The sequence below is a fragment of the Nycticebus coucang genome, chromosome 2, assembly GCF_027406575.1.
Source record: "Nycticebus coucang isolate mNycCou1 chromosome 2, mNycCou1.pri, whole genome shotgun sequence".
Lineage (NCBI taxonomy): Eukaryota > Metazoa > Chordata > Mammalia > Primates > Lorisidae > Nycticebus > Nycticebus coucang.
Window position 1 is genome coordinate 170,567,910 of NC_069781.1, and position 14,668 is coordinate 170,582,577.

A 14,668-nucleotide genomic window follows, 5' to 3' on the forward strand; every position below is an offset into this window, starting at 1 on the left:
CATCCACTTAAAAACGAAAAATAGTAGAAAGAGTTGGGAGAAGGAATAATTCAGAACATAAGGCTAGTGTAGTTGTGTTTGGTAGGGTAGCTAAGGCAAGAAAAGAGACATTCACTTTGGGGGTTATTCCCAGAATAGAAGAGCAAAACTGTAGAAACAAAACTCTTGGATGTGAATTCTTGCTTTGTTATTGTACTATCTGTGTGACTTTGACCAAGGTCTTTAACCTGTGTCTGAAATGGGGACAATACTAATGGCTACTTTATACGGTTATTATAAAAATTAAGTTAATGTCAGATGTTGATGTTTTGTACCTAAAAAAAGCCTTCACATACTACCCATTTTGCCATTTTAAGAACAGCAAACAATTTTTTTTTTTTTTTTTTTTTTAGACAAGGTGTTGCTCTATTGTTTGGACTCCAGGGCTCAAGTGATCCTCCTGCTTCAGCTTCCCAAGTAGCTGGGACTACAGGCTAATTTTACTGTTTTTTTTTTTTTTGAAATGCAGTCTTGCTATTATTCAGGCTCAGGCAAAGCTTTTTTTTTTTTGAGCCAGAGTCTCACTGTGTCACCCTCTATAGAGTCCTGTGGTGTCCAGCTCATAGCAACCTCAAACTCTTTCGGGCTTAAGCGATTCTCTTGCCTCAGCCTCCCAAGTAGCTGGGACTACAGGTGCCCGTCATAATGCCCGGCTAGTTTTTGGCTGTAGTTGTCATTGCTGTTTGGCAGACCTGGGCTGGGTTTGAACCTGCCACCTCCCGTGAATGTGGCTGGTGCCCTAGCTGCTTAAGGTACAGGCACCGAGCCAAGCAAAGTTTATAGCCTTGAATTCTAAAAGAGATTTTCTTATGTGGGTCTTTTATCTAGAATTCTATTAGTAATGTTAGAGGCAGCATCCTCAACACTTTTGTACTAGATTTCCTGTAGGATGTGTAACCTTTCACGTATCTGGCTTAATCACAACTCAGAAATAAAGTTGAATATTGAAAGAAGTGGGTAGTTGCAGGAGTAGATAACTGGTGGCTCAGGGGCCATATTTTTTCATGGCTGTGTTTTGTCTTGTACAATATATATTTTTTAAAGTCTTTATTTATTTTTTTTAAATTAATTTATTTTTATTGTTAAATCATAGCTGTGTACATTAGTGCAATCAAGGGGTACAATGTACGGGTTTCATATACAATCTGAAATATATTTCTCATCAAACTGTTCAATGTAGCCTTCATGGCATTTTCTTAGTTACTGTATGTAGGCATTGTATTCTGCATTTAGTAAGTTTCGCCTGTACCCATTCTAAGATGCACCGTAGATGTGGCCCCACTCCATTACCTTCCCTCCACCAAAACCTCCCCCCTCCCTTGTCTTGTACAATATTTAAAATTATTACCAAATATATAAATATCCAGGAACTCCTCATAGAAATTTGGATTTTTAGTTTCTCTTAGAAAAATCAGAATTGTTAACACTGGATCTACATTTCTGCATATCAGTAGTAAACTATATGCAGGCTGAGTCTGCATTCTTTATTTCTTTCCATTTCCACCCTGGCCCACTATACACAATTACTTATCTATGAATATTGCCTGTGTCTTCCCTTCCATCAATATAGGATAGCACTCCAGTTCTTTAGGTTCCCTGAAGTTTTACATCTTTGAGAAATTTATTCATAGGTTTCTTGAGCTCTTGTTCCTATTGCAAATAGTATCCTATAATTTTTTTTTATTGTTGGGTATTCATTGAGGGTACAAAGAACCAGGTTGTGCTGATTGCATTTGTTAGGTAAATTCCCTCTTATAATTGTGTCCTACCCCCAAGAGGTGTGTCATACACTGTGACCCCCCGCTCACTCCCTTCCCTCTCCCCATTCCCCCTCTTAAAAAAAAAATTTTTTTTTTTTTTAGAGACAGTCTCACTTTGTTGCCCTTGGTAGAGTGCTGTGGCATCACAGCTCACAGCAACCTCTAGCTCTCTTGGGCTTAGGCAATTCTCTTGCCTCAGCCTGCTGAGTAGCAGGGACTACAGGCTCCCGCCACAATGCCTGGCTATTTTCTTGTTGTTGTTGTTACAGTTTTGACCGGGACTGGGTTCGAACCTGCCACCCTCAGTATATGGGGCTGGCGCCCTACTCACTGAGCCATAGGTGCCGCCCTATAAAATTTTTAATATACATAGCTGGGCCCAGTGGCTCAGTTCTGTAATCCTAGCACTTTGGGAAGCCAAGGTTGGAGGATCATTTGAGGCCAGGAGTTTGAGACCAGTCTGAGCAACATAATGAGACCCTGTCACTACAAAAAAATAGAAAAATTAGCTAGGCAGAAAAGTTAACCAGGCATAGTGGCACATGCCGGTAATCCAGCTATTTGGGAGACTAGGGTAGGAAGATCGTTTGAGCTGAGAATTTGAGGTTGCAGTAAGCTATGGTGATGCCACTACAGCCTAGGTGACAGAGTGAGACCTTGTCTCCAAAAAAAATTTGTTTAAAAATAATTATGTTATAGGCGGCGCCCGTAGTTTGAACCCAGCCTGGGCTAGCTAACGCAACAATGACAACTGCAACAACAAAAATAGCTGGGCATTGTGGTGGGCACTTGTAGACCCAGCTGCTTGGGAGGCTGAGGCAAGAGAATCACTTAAGCCCAAGAGTTTGAGGTTTCTGTGAGCTGTGACGCCACAGCACTCTACCCAGGGCAACAGCTTGAGACTCTGTCTCAAAAAAAAAAAAAATTCTTATGTTATAGATATAGAAATATAATTGCTTTTCAATGTAGTTATTGACCTACCAACATTACTGAACTTGGTTCTAAGAGTGTGTAGTAGGCGTCCTCAAACTTTTTAAACAGGGGGCCAGTTCACTGTCCCTCAGACCGGTGGAGGGCTGGACTAATAAAAAAAAAAAAACAATGAACAAATTCCTATCCACACTGCACATATCTTATTTTGAAGTAAAAAAACAAAATGGGAACAAATACAATCACACCACCTCGTGTGGCCCGCCAGCCACAGTTTGAGGACCCCTGGTCTATAGATTCCAGTGTTTCCATATAATCAAAATCATTGTCTGCAAACGATGGTAATTTTTTCTTCCTTTTCCATCTCTTTTGTTTTCTTACTACACTATATCTGTAGTACAGTATTAAAAAAGGTAGTAGGCATCTTGTCTTGTTAAAACATTAAATGCTTTGTATACCATATGGATAAATGTGGTAATTTTAGGAAACTCTATCACATTAAAAAAATATTTATTTATTCTTCTTTGAGACAAGAGTCTCACTCTGTCAACCTGAGTGGAATGCTGTGGCATCATAGCTCAAACTCTTGGGCTTGAGTGATCCTCTTGCCTCAGCCTAGTAGCTGGAACTACAGGTGTGTTCACTGTAGCCTGCCTGGCTAGTTTTTCTATTTTTAATAGAGATGAGGTCTGGCTCTTGCTCAAGTTGGTCTCGAACTCCTGAGCTCAAGCATTCTACCTGCTTTGGCCTCCCAGAGTGCTGGGATTATAGGCATGAGCTACAGTCCCTGGCTACATTAAGGAAGTTAAAAAAAAAAAAAAAAAAAATTATCAAAAAAAATTTTATCAGATGCTTTTAAAGTACCTACTGAAGTAATCATGGACTTTCTTTTCTTAACCTTTTAGTGTAATGAATTATATTAGTAGATATTTTGATGATGTACTCCTTGCATGTCTGAAATAAACTTTAGTCATGATGGTTATTTCTTTTACATTGCTGGATTTACCTTGCTAATATTTTAATTTATGTTTTATCTTTAAAAAGCACGTAAGCTAGTACTACTCCTCAAAAAGGCTTGGAAACAGTGCCTAAACTAGTACCAGTAAACACCTGTAAGCCTAGATTGTAGTCTCCAAATACCGTTTTACTTAAAAATATTCAGGACCAATTGGAATGATGGCTGATTCTAAATCCAGGGTAGGAAATTAGTAAAATAATCTTGAACCATCTTACTATGCCAGAAAGCAAGAAATACTGTAAAGGTTCTGTCAAAACTTTTCAGTAGTTACCAGAGAGATTATTATGCCCCTATATGAGGCAATTTAAGCAATAATAGGAATAGTTATGAACTATTGAAACATACCAAATAAATTCATATTCATGAGATAATGACATATATATATGTATTTTTTTTTTTGAGACAAAGTCTCACTATGTCGCTCTTGGTCAAGTGCTGTGGCATCATAGCTCAGAGCATCCTCAAACTCTCGGGCTTAAGCAATTCTCTTGCCTCAGCCTCTCAAATAGCTGGGATGATAGGCGCCCGCCACAATGTCCGGCTATTTTTTGGTTGTAGTTGACCCGGGCTGGATTCGAACCCGCCAGCTCTGGTGTATGTGGCTGATGCCCTAGCTGCTAAGCTATAGGCTCCGAGCCAAATTTAAACAGGCTTGGCGCCTGTAGCTCAGCGACTAGGTCACCAGCCACATACAGCAGGTCTGGCAGGTTCTAACCTGGCCCGGGCCTGCCAAACAAAAGTGACAACTACAACAAGAAAATAGCTGGGCATAGTGGTGGGTGCCTGTAGCCCCAGCTACTTAGGAGGCTGAGGCAAGAGAATCGCTTAAGCCCAAGAGTTTGAGGTTGCTGTGAGCTATGACGCCATGGCACTCTACTGAGGATGACATAGTGAGACTCTGTCTCAAAAAAAAAAAGTTTAAACAAAAAATTTCAAAAACTTGGGGTAGGGCACCAGCCCCACATGCCGGAGGTGGCGGGTTCAAACCCAGCCCCGGCCAAAAACTGCAAAACGCCCCCACCCCCCCCAAAAAAAAAAAACTTCGGGGTGGCGCCTGTGGCTCAAAGGAGTAGGGCACTGGCCCCACATGCCGGAGGTGGCGGGTTCAAACCCGGCCATAGCCAAAAACTGCAAAAAAAAAAAAAAACTTCATTGATCATCTTTAGGGGATGCTAGAGAGCTAACTCATTATTTTGAAAAGTGGTCTATGAAAGGAAAAATAAACACGTATCCTGCATTTTACCTATAACCTGTTCTAAAGGAACTCAGTGGAATATATAGAGAAGTTGCTTCTTAGAACAGTATTTAGAGTACTACTATTTTCAGCCCATGATGATTATCAGCACAGCTAGCATCACGAAAGAGAAACAACTACCAGAAAAATATTATGCACTTTTTGGTGAAAGTTCATACCACCACCCTTGAAGGGTTATTTATCAAATCAGATCAACACAGAATAAATCAAAAGCTGAAAAACTTGAATTTGAACAAGACTCCTTGGTTTATAACCTAGAGAAATTCTTGTCCAGTACACAAAGACACATGTATAAGAGAGTTCATTGCTGCAGTATTTCTGGTAGTAAAACATTATGAACAATCTACTTGTCCTTATAAAGAATAGGTTAGTTTATGTTCACAAGTAGGATACTATGCAGCAACGAATGTGACTGAATAGGGCATTCTTGTCTTTTTCTTTTTGGAGACAGAGTCTCACTCTGTTGCCCTGGGAGCTTTATGCCATGGCATCATAGCTCACAGCAGCCTCAAACTTTGGGGCTCAAGTGATCCTCCACACCTGAGCTAGAGCATCTTATCTTGATGTAATACTCAAAGATGTTGAGGGAAAAGAGTAGGAACATAGTATAATACTTAAATAAAAGGATATCCATCCTTTTTTCTGTTGTGTTAGGCCACACATTAAATACATAAACACTTGTGAAAGCTGATGAGCAAAAGAACAGGTCCCTGCATACTTTTCTCGATATCTGATACCACTGATAAGCAACAACACAGTCCTCAAATAATCTTCATGAGGCCCATTGGCTGCAGTTGGACCCCTTTGTAAGCATTCAAAATCACTTTGTCTTTATATGTGTACTAAAAACATAAGATGTGGCAATATCGAGCAGCAGTTTGGGATTTTCATTACTTCTGGGATGAAGGGAAGAGAAATGAGACTGAGGCACAATATGAAAAAAGCTTTGGGGTGGCGCCTGTGGCTCAAGGAGTAGGGTGCTGGCCCCATATGCCACGGGTGGCGGGTTTGAGCCAGGCCAAAACTGGGGTTGCGGGGGAGGGCTTTATTTGGCTCGGTGCACAGGCACAGTGGTTACGGCCAGCCACATACACCAAGGCTGGTGGGTTCGAACCCGGCCTGGGCCAGCTAAACATCAATGACAACTGCAACAAAAAATAGCTGGGTGTTGTGGCAGGCATCTGTAGTCCCAGCTGCTTGGGAGGCTGAGGCAAGAGAATCGCTTAAGCCCAAGAGTTTGAGGTTGCTGTGAGCTGTGATGCCATGTACTCTACCCAGGGCGACATAGTGAGACTGTCTCAAAAACAAACAAACAAACAGGCTCTGGTCTATATAGGTTTTATGTTGCCAGGCTACACAGTGGTAAAAAGTTCTAACAAGCTTGTTTTTGGATAAGGCCTTGTGTGTGCATGTGTGTATTTGTATATACTAGATACTTACTTCTGAGTATTGAAATAAAGGTAACTTTTTCAAAGACCTAGCCAACCAGTTGCAGATCCATTAATGTTTACAAAATTTTAGTAGTATCTTTTCATCGAGGTGATTATTCATATCACAGAGCTCGAGTGTTAAATTTAAAAGCAAATGCAGACTTATGTTTGACCGTTTATGAAATTGTTCTAAAAGCTAACAAAATGAGCGCACCTTTTGTCCTTCCTTTAGGAAAGTCTTAAAAAGGCCAGAAACCTAGTAATGTTCTCTTTTCAAAAACTGCCTTGAAATTCAAAGAAAATTAGAATATTAATCATCTAGAAAAAGATTATAAAAATTGTTAGTCCCTATCTCAAATTTTCTCTGTCGGAATATCCTGAGGGTGACCTATATTTCTCAAAGCTCTCCCCAGGTGATCTGACCAGTCAGGTTTGGGAACCACTTCTTAGGCACTGTATTTTGTTCCAAAAAAGGGCTGATAACTTTGTTCTCTTAGACTTTTTGCTATAATGGCTGACTAGAACCTTATGCTGAGAAGGGTTCGGAATAAAAGTAGAAGTTTTCTATTAACTGTATGGGGTGTGGATATAAAAGCCATTTACTCTGGTCTTAAAGCATCTGCTAGATTTGTGGTTAGAAATGTTCAGGTGAGTTTTTCAAGTAGCTTTTTTAGGGGAGTAGCAGTATTAGGTAAATTTGGCATTGTTACCTGAGGGGCAGATATATGTAAATGATTACTTTTTTCTTTCTGGTCTTCCATGCAATAGTGTTGACTTGTGTTTTTTGGAAATTGCTGCTCAAAAACGGATGCCTTCCTCTCAGATGCACCACCTCCCATCATTGTACCTTCAAACCAACCTTTATCTTTCTTTTTCAACATTCGAAAACTTTGTTAGCATTCTTAAAGATTAAATGTGGCACATTCTTGTACTGTTGCTGGCCACCTAAGTGTAAAGTGTGATCAGAATTAATCCTTTGGTGGGAAGTGGGGAGGAGGGATTGGGTTAATTCACACCTAACCGTACAAGGAACACATTCTGGGTGAAGGGCATACTTATAACTTTGATGTAAAATGACAAAAGTAAAGTATATAACCAAAGCATGGGTACCCTGGTAATATTCTGAATTTAAAAAAGAATTAATCCCTCATTGGAAGGTATATTTCAGATACCATTTCTAGTCATACACATAAAATCTTATGTTGTCCCTCAAATTTGTCACCTTCTGAAAACAAGTGTTTGTTATTGAGGTAAAGTAACTGTATAAATAGAGAATACTATATACAATCCATCTGCCTCAGCTTCTCTAGTAATTAGGGCTTACAGACTTGTGCCACCCTGCCTAGCTAATATTTAAATTTTTATGTTTAATGTTTGTCCCTTTATTTTTATCTGTCTATATTTATTTATCTATCCATCTATCTATCTATCTGTCTTTGAGACAGAGTTTAACTTTGTCACCCTTGGTAGAATGCTGTGGTGTCATAGCTCATTGCAACCTTAAACTCTTGGGCGCAAGTGATCCTCTTGCCTCACCCTCAAGAGTAGCTAGGACTACAGTGTCCGTCACAACGCCCAGCTATTTTTAGAGAGTGGGTCTTGCTCTTGCTCAGGCTGGTCTCGATTCCTGAACTCAAGCAATCTACCTGCCTCTGCCTCCCAGAGTGCTAGGATTATAGGTGTAAGCCACCATGTCTTGTTAATGTTTGTCCCTTTAAATTTTAGTTTTTCTTTGTGCCGTTTAGTTGTTAGATAAGTTTTAAACAAATATTACAAGAAACAACAAATTGTATTCACTGATCACAGATGACTTTTAGTGTGACTATCTTAAAACTTGACCCTAAAAATACGAAGTAATATTAATGCCTGAGACTGTGCTGTACTCATTAGGTGATCTTAATAAAATATTTTTGGATAATTTTTTATTTTTATTTTTTTAATGTCCATTTTATTCTTTGATGATTTATTTTAATATTTGTGTAATGCTTGGGGTTGCCAGAAACAAGGTAGATTCAGTAAGGAAGATGAAAACTGCTGTGTTTATTATCTCATTCTTGGAGCATTTTCTTTCATAATTGAAATATTTATTTATAGAATTATTTTTTTTTAATTGTTGGGGATTCATTGAGGGTACAATAAGCCAGGTTACACTGTATTTATAGAATTATTAAATGGGGAGATTGAAAAAAACGTAAGTTTGTAGCTGGGCGTTGTGGCAGGTGCCTGTAGTCCCAGCTACTTTGGAGGCTAAGGCAAGAGAATCGCCTAAAACCCAGGGGTTGAAGGTTGCTGTGAGCTGTGATGCACTCTACCACAGGTGATAAAGTGAGACTCTTGTCTCTAAAAAAAAAAGAAAAAGAAAAAAACTTAAATTTGAAAAAGAGTGAGAAATTTTTCTGGTATTTTAGCTCCTGATTTTCTCATTCACTTTAGTAGTAAATTTCCTCAGAAACTGTGAAAATGACTTTCATCAATGTTTATTTCAGAAAATTTTTTTTTTTTTTTTTTGTAGAGACAGAGTCTCACTGTACCGCCCTCGGATAGAGTGCCGTGGCGTCACACGGCTCACAGCAACCTCCAACTCCTGGGCTTGGGCTTAAGTGATTCTCTTGCCTCAGCCTCCGGAGTAGCTGGGACTACAGGCGCCCGCCACAATGCCCGGCTATTTTTTGGTTGCAGTTTGGCCGGGGCTGGGTTTGAACCCGCCACCCTCAGCATATGGGGCCGGCGCCCTACTCACTGAGCCACAGGCGCCGCCCAGAAATTTTTTAAATTTAAATTGAATGTGTAGAAGAAAGGAAAGACTTTTTTTGCAGTTTTGGCCAGGGCTAGGGCTGAGTTTGAACCTACCACCTCTGATACATGGGGCCAGCGCCCTACTCCTTTGAGCCACAGGTGCCGCCCAAAAGGAAAGGCTTTTTACTTAGTTAATCTCTTTCAATCTCCCATGGCATTTAAGCTTTCTCATTTGATCATTGGAGACATCTTTGAAATGCTCATGATAGTATGCCTAATCAGCTAACTTTAGATGTGTTTTGTTTTGTTTTTAAGAGATAGGACCTCCCCTGTCACCCTGGCTAGAGTGTAGTGGTTCGATCATAACTTACTGCATCCTTGAACTCCTGGGCCCAAGTGTTTCTCCTGCCTTAGCCTCCCACGTAGCTAGTATTACAGGTGCTTATCACCATGCCCAGTTAATTTTTCTAATTTTTTATAGAGATTGGGTTTTTCTATGTTTCCCAGGCTGATCTCAAACTCTTAGCCTCAAAGTGAGCCTCCCAGGAGTCTTGACTTCCTGAACTGTCACCACTTGTAGGTGTGAGCCGCTATGCCTATTTTTTTTTCTTTTTTTTTTAAATATAGAGACAGCGTTTTGCACTGTCACTGAGGCTGTAGTACAGTGGCATGATCACCGTTCACTGCAACCTTGAACTCCTGGGCTCAAGCAATCCTTCTGCCTCAGTTTCCCCAGTAATTTGAGCTTACAGACTTGTGGCACCATGTCTAGCTAATTTTTTAAATTTTTTGTAGAGCTAGACTTTCACTGTATTGATCAGGCTGGACTTGAACCCCCAGTCTCAAGTGGTTATGTCTCAGCCTTCCAAAGTGCTGAGATTTACAGGTGTAAGCCACCACATTTGGCTTTTAGGTGTTTTTTTAGTGCAGGTATATTGAGAGAGCACTTCATAAATTGCTTTACATAGTTCTATTTGTGGAACTGTTTTACTCTCCCCAATTTCACTTTTGAACTTACTAGATAAATTCATATTGGTAAGTAGCTGCATGTGGCTTTAGCTTCCTGTGTACACAGGTCTCCAGTTGAACCTCTTTTTTTGGAATAAGGTAACTCTAAAGGGGAACACGGTTCTGAAAACTTTTTTTAGTTAGTCGACTTTTGTATGCCCTTTGAAAACTACTACTCCAGAAGGAATGTTTGGCCTTTTTCATGTGTTGTCAAGATGAAATGATAAAGTATATCAAAGTCATTGTGAAGGTTATTCAGGAAAGACCAGAAAGAGATAAACTATTTACAAGGCCTCTTAAGCCCTAAGAAACTATTTCTAACAATTAGGTAAAGAAGGAGCTAAAACGTTTTAGCTTAATTCTGCTACTGAGTTTTCCTCTGAATATTTTTTCTTTTCTTTGATTCCTAAATGCTTACCTCTCACATAGTACTTGGATCAAGCCCAAATGTACTTGGTTCAAGTACTTTCCACATTGTATTAAAATTAGTCATTATGTCTCTCTCCTTTGATTAGTTATACATTGTATTTAGGACAGCGTTTGATACTTTAAGGTATTTCCAGATACTGAGTTTTTTGGTTTCCAAAATAGGAACCAGACCTTAAATACAGGAATTAGGTGCTCATTTAATGTAGCCTGGGGGGACTAACTTGGAAATTTGGTTTATTAGTATCTTCTTATAATAATACTTGTATTTGTATGAATGTATACAACTAAGGCAAAACTCAGATTATTTGGATGGCAAATATCATGAGACCTTGACAAAATCATCAACTTGATTATGATTATCAAGATACCCAAAGGTCTTTGCCTTTTATTTAGGCAGCTTGATGATACAGATTTGTAGTTTAGTCATCTGTAGACTCTAGGTTAAAAAGATTGCTTTTCTAGATTGTGGTAGCAAGTTCTTAATTTCTTTTTCTAATTTTCTTTTCCTTTTTTACAGTTGGAGTGCCTCAAGCTTATCGCCTCTCAAAAATTTACAGACAAACGCATTGGCTATTTAGGGGCAATGCTGCTGTTAGATGAAAGACAAGATGTCCACCTTCTCATGACCAACTGTATCAAGAAGTAAGCCTCATCTTTTTTCCTTCTAACAACTACTTTTAGGCTCTTTTAGGTCTTTTTTATGACATCAAGAGCTTCTTTTTTTGGCCAGGGCTGGGTTTGAGCCCACCACTTCCGGCATATGGGGCCAGCACCCTACCCCTTTGAGCCACAGGCACCGCCCTATGACATCAAGAGCTTCTATTTACTGTCCAGACTGTATTCAAATTGGTCTTGGTTCTGTAGCTTGCAAAGAGGCTGAGCAAAGGATTAAACTTTTGTAGAAGATAATTTATTCAAGGAAAGTATTTCTGTGTATCTTCAGACATGACAACACAAATTACTTATGGCATAGTTGTTTGGGCATTCCGAGAAGAGTGAAGGCACGGGTAAAGGCTGTTCCCCTACCCCAGGACTTTTAATACTATGAATAATGAAACTTTACATTTACTTACCAAAAAACTGAGTAAATACCATTTAAAGGTAAAAGGAAAAGTCTTGCTTGTTGGCAATCTAATCCATCTGAGATTTCAGTTTCATGGATTTAGTCCCATGAATTTTTATGTACAGTCTTTTTTATTAGTGGCTGATTTACTGATACACTAGTTTAATTTGCTTACAAATCGAGTAATACTTGCTATACAAGGAAATGAGAGGATCTGAGCAGGGTCCCTCTTATAAGAATTTTCTGTTAGAAAGTTATATAAGTTTTGAGGGCTTTAAATATTTTAAGATACTTTTTGGTTTGTTTTAGTTTGGTTTTGATTTGTCTGTGAGTTTAATCTTCTTTTTAGATTTCTTTGTTATTTGCTGTATTTCTGTATTTGACATAAAGTAGAAGCAGGAAGAGGTAGGCCATCAAATTTTTGGAAATTTAAAATTTATACTTTTCTGTGATAAATAATGCTTTACTTTAAATTTCTCCAATGGGTAATGGAAAATTTCAAAATGGCAATTATGATTTAGTGAAGTGTAGCATTTAAATACAATAATGAATCCGTGAACTTAATTTTGGGAGAATTTTTGGTTTGGGGCCTTTAAAGAAATAATAATAAAGAAATTATGAACTTGATTCATTTTTTCCAACAAGTTTTTATTGAATGCCTGCTACATGCCAGGAGCTATTTGCAAGTACTCGTTTTGTTTGGATAGTGGAGAAAACGGGCAGAAATCCTTGATGTAATGAACGGTACATTCTAGATGTTCAGCATGATTCTTTTATATGTCGACTGTGGGTAGACTTCTGAGAGAGTTTCTTTAATTTTCGTTTTTGCATGCGCTGTTGCCTTTATTAAGCTTTCAATCACATGCTGATAATTTGGCAGTTCTGCCTGGCAGCAAGTTCATATTAGAGAGTTAATACTAAACTTAAATATAGGTTTGTAGCTTGATAAAAATTGAAGAGTGAAGCACATAGAGAAGAAATCTTTGTGTTTAATTTTAATGAGATCCAGCCAAGCCCGAGTGAACTTAGAAGTTGGCTACTTTTTCAAATACTTGGGAGGTGACCTAACACTTCATTCCAAGCTTTCTGTCATTTAATACTTTTGTTGTTGTTTTTGATCTGTTAATGAATGTGATCTTTTTCTGTGGGGTGTTTTGTTTGTATTATAAGGCAGCATAGTGTCCAGCCATTTGTATGCTTAAATATAAGTGCCTCATTGGTCATTGGCTTAAAACAACTATTTAAGATACCAAAGATCTCAAAATAAAGTCTTTAAAAAACTGAATCTATATAGCCAGGTGTGGTGGCACATGCCTATATTCCCAGCTGCTTGGGAAGCTGTGGCAAGAGGACACTTGAGCCCAGGAGTTTGAGGTTGCTGTGACTTAAGACACTATGGCACTCTATCTAGCCTGGCACAACAGAGTGAGACGCTGTCTCAAAAAACAAAAACAAAAACTTGTATAGACACTTTTCCTTCTTGTTTTTATTATTGACATTTTTCACATTCAGCTGTTTGCTGAATTTCTAAAGTGGGTATCTTTTACCATCCAACAGACAACACGTCCAATTTCTGCTACTTTGGTTTTTGGAAACATTGGCTATGAGACTGGAGGAGAGATTGTCAGTCTATTCATTTACTGTATTTTTTTTTAATACCCATTTCACTGTACACTGATGTATTGATAACTTATAGAGTTGGAATAAACATTTTCTGCAACAAATAATTCCTCTATTTTCATTATTGGAGAAATCTTGAGTCATTCTGAACTAGCGTGTTAAATTGTGAAGCTTCTTCATGGGGAATACCAGGCAGAGCATTTTTGTTTCTACCTTTTTCCTTTCTTTTGCAGTGATCTTAATCATAGCACGCAATTTGTACAAGGGCTAGCACTTTGTACCCTTGGCTGCATGGGCTCCTCAGAGATGTGCAGAGATCTTGCAGGAGAGGTGGAGAAGCTCCTGAAAACTTCCAACTCTTACTTAAGAAAAAAGGTAACTATTAATGAAACCAAATCAGTAGAACCTCTGTAAGTTGATCACCCAAGGGACTGTAACAAACTGGTGAACGTAAGGAGGTGGTCATCATAAGGAACTAAGACTTCTCTACTGATAGGTGTATGTACTTTACTTTCTTGTTCAGCTTTTATTAGAGACAATCATAGGAAGTCATACATAAAACATAGTAAAATCATACATACAGTATCATACAAAATCAGTACATATACTGTTTTCTCTTGGTTTAAGTATTCCTTCTGAAAAAAAGAGTCCATCTTTGTCTGTTTCTTATTCTTACTACAAGTATTAAGTGGGGAAAGCACTCTCAATGCTGGCTACAACATTGAGCATACCTGGGTGTTTTTCTACAGCAAATGACTTCAACTGCATTATCTTCTTCTTTTTTTTCTTTTTTTACATTATCTTCTTATGGAGTCTCTGTAATTTCTCTGTCATTCTCACTTGCTTCTTCCATTTTATCAGCATTCTCTTCATGAACTTTTATTCTGGTCTACACTTCGGTCAGTATCTCTTGGAAAATTCCTTCTGAGTCAGGTTCATGACAGGTTGTCACTTCATCATCCATTGCAACAAAACCTTCAAAATCTGCTCCTTCGAATTTTACCTTGACAAATGGACTGTCTGATGGGACCAAAACATTGTACTCTTGGTTTGTGATGAATCCATCTTGCTTAAATCTCTTCTGTATCATTTCTGGCTGAATTTTGTTTCAAGCAGAACTGATTCAGAGGACAGCATCCAGAGCGTTAACTAATGTAGCAGATAAAGTTGCTTTTATAGGTGGATGACAGGTTTGTATTTTAGTAGTGATGCCTGCAGGAGCTGGGCTTGGTAGTGCATTTTAAATGTTTTTTTTTGTTTGTTTGTTTTTTTGAGACAGAGTCTGAAGCTGTCGCCCTAGGTAAAGTGCTGTGGCATCACAGCTCACAGCAACCTTCAACTTGTGGCTTAAGCAATTCTCTTGCCTCAGTCTCCCAAGTA

The 14,668-nt window shown here is 38.7% G+C and overlaps 1 protein-coding gene across 1 annotated transcript in view; it reads left to right on the plus strand.

The window, feature by feature from the left end:
- Window positions 1–14,668, plus strand: part of AP1G1 (adaptor related protein complex 1 subunit gamma 1) — a 96,554-nt gene that overhangs the window by 32,295 nt on the left and 49,591 nt on the right. Inside the window, exons 3-4 of the mRNA XM_053606296.1 lie at window positions 11,123–11,247; window positions 13,522–13,663. Coding sequence (XP_053462271.1) covers window positions 11,123–11,247; window positions 13,522–13,663 — 267 coding nt within the window. The remainder of the gene's footprint in view (window positions 1–11,122; window positions 11,248–13,521; window positions 13,664–14,668) is intronic.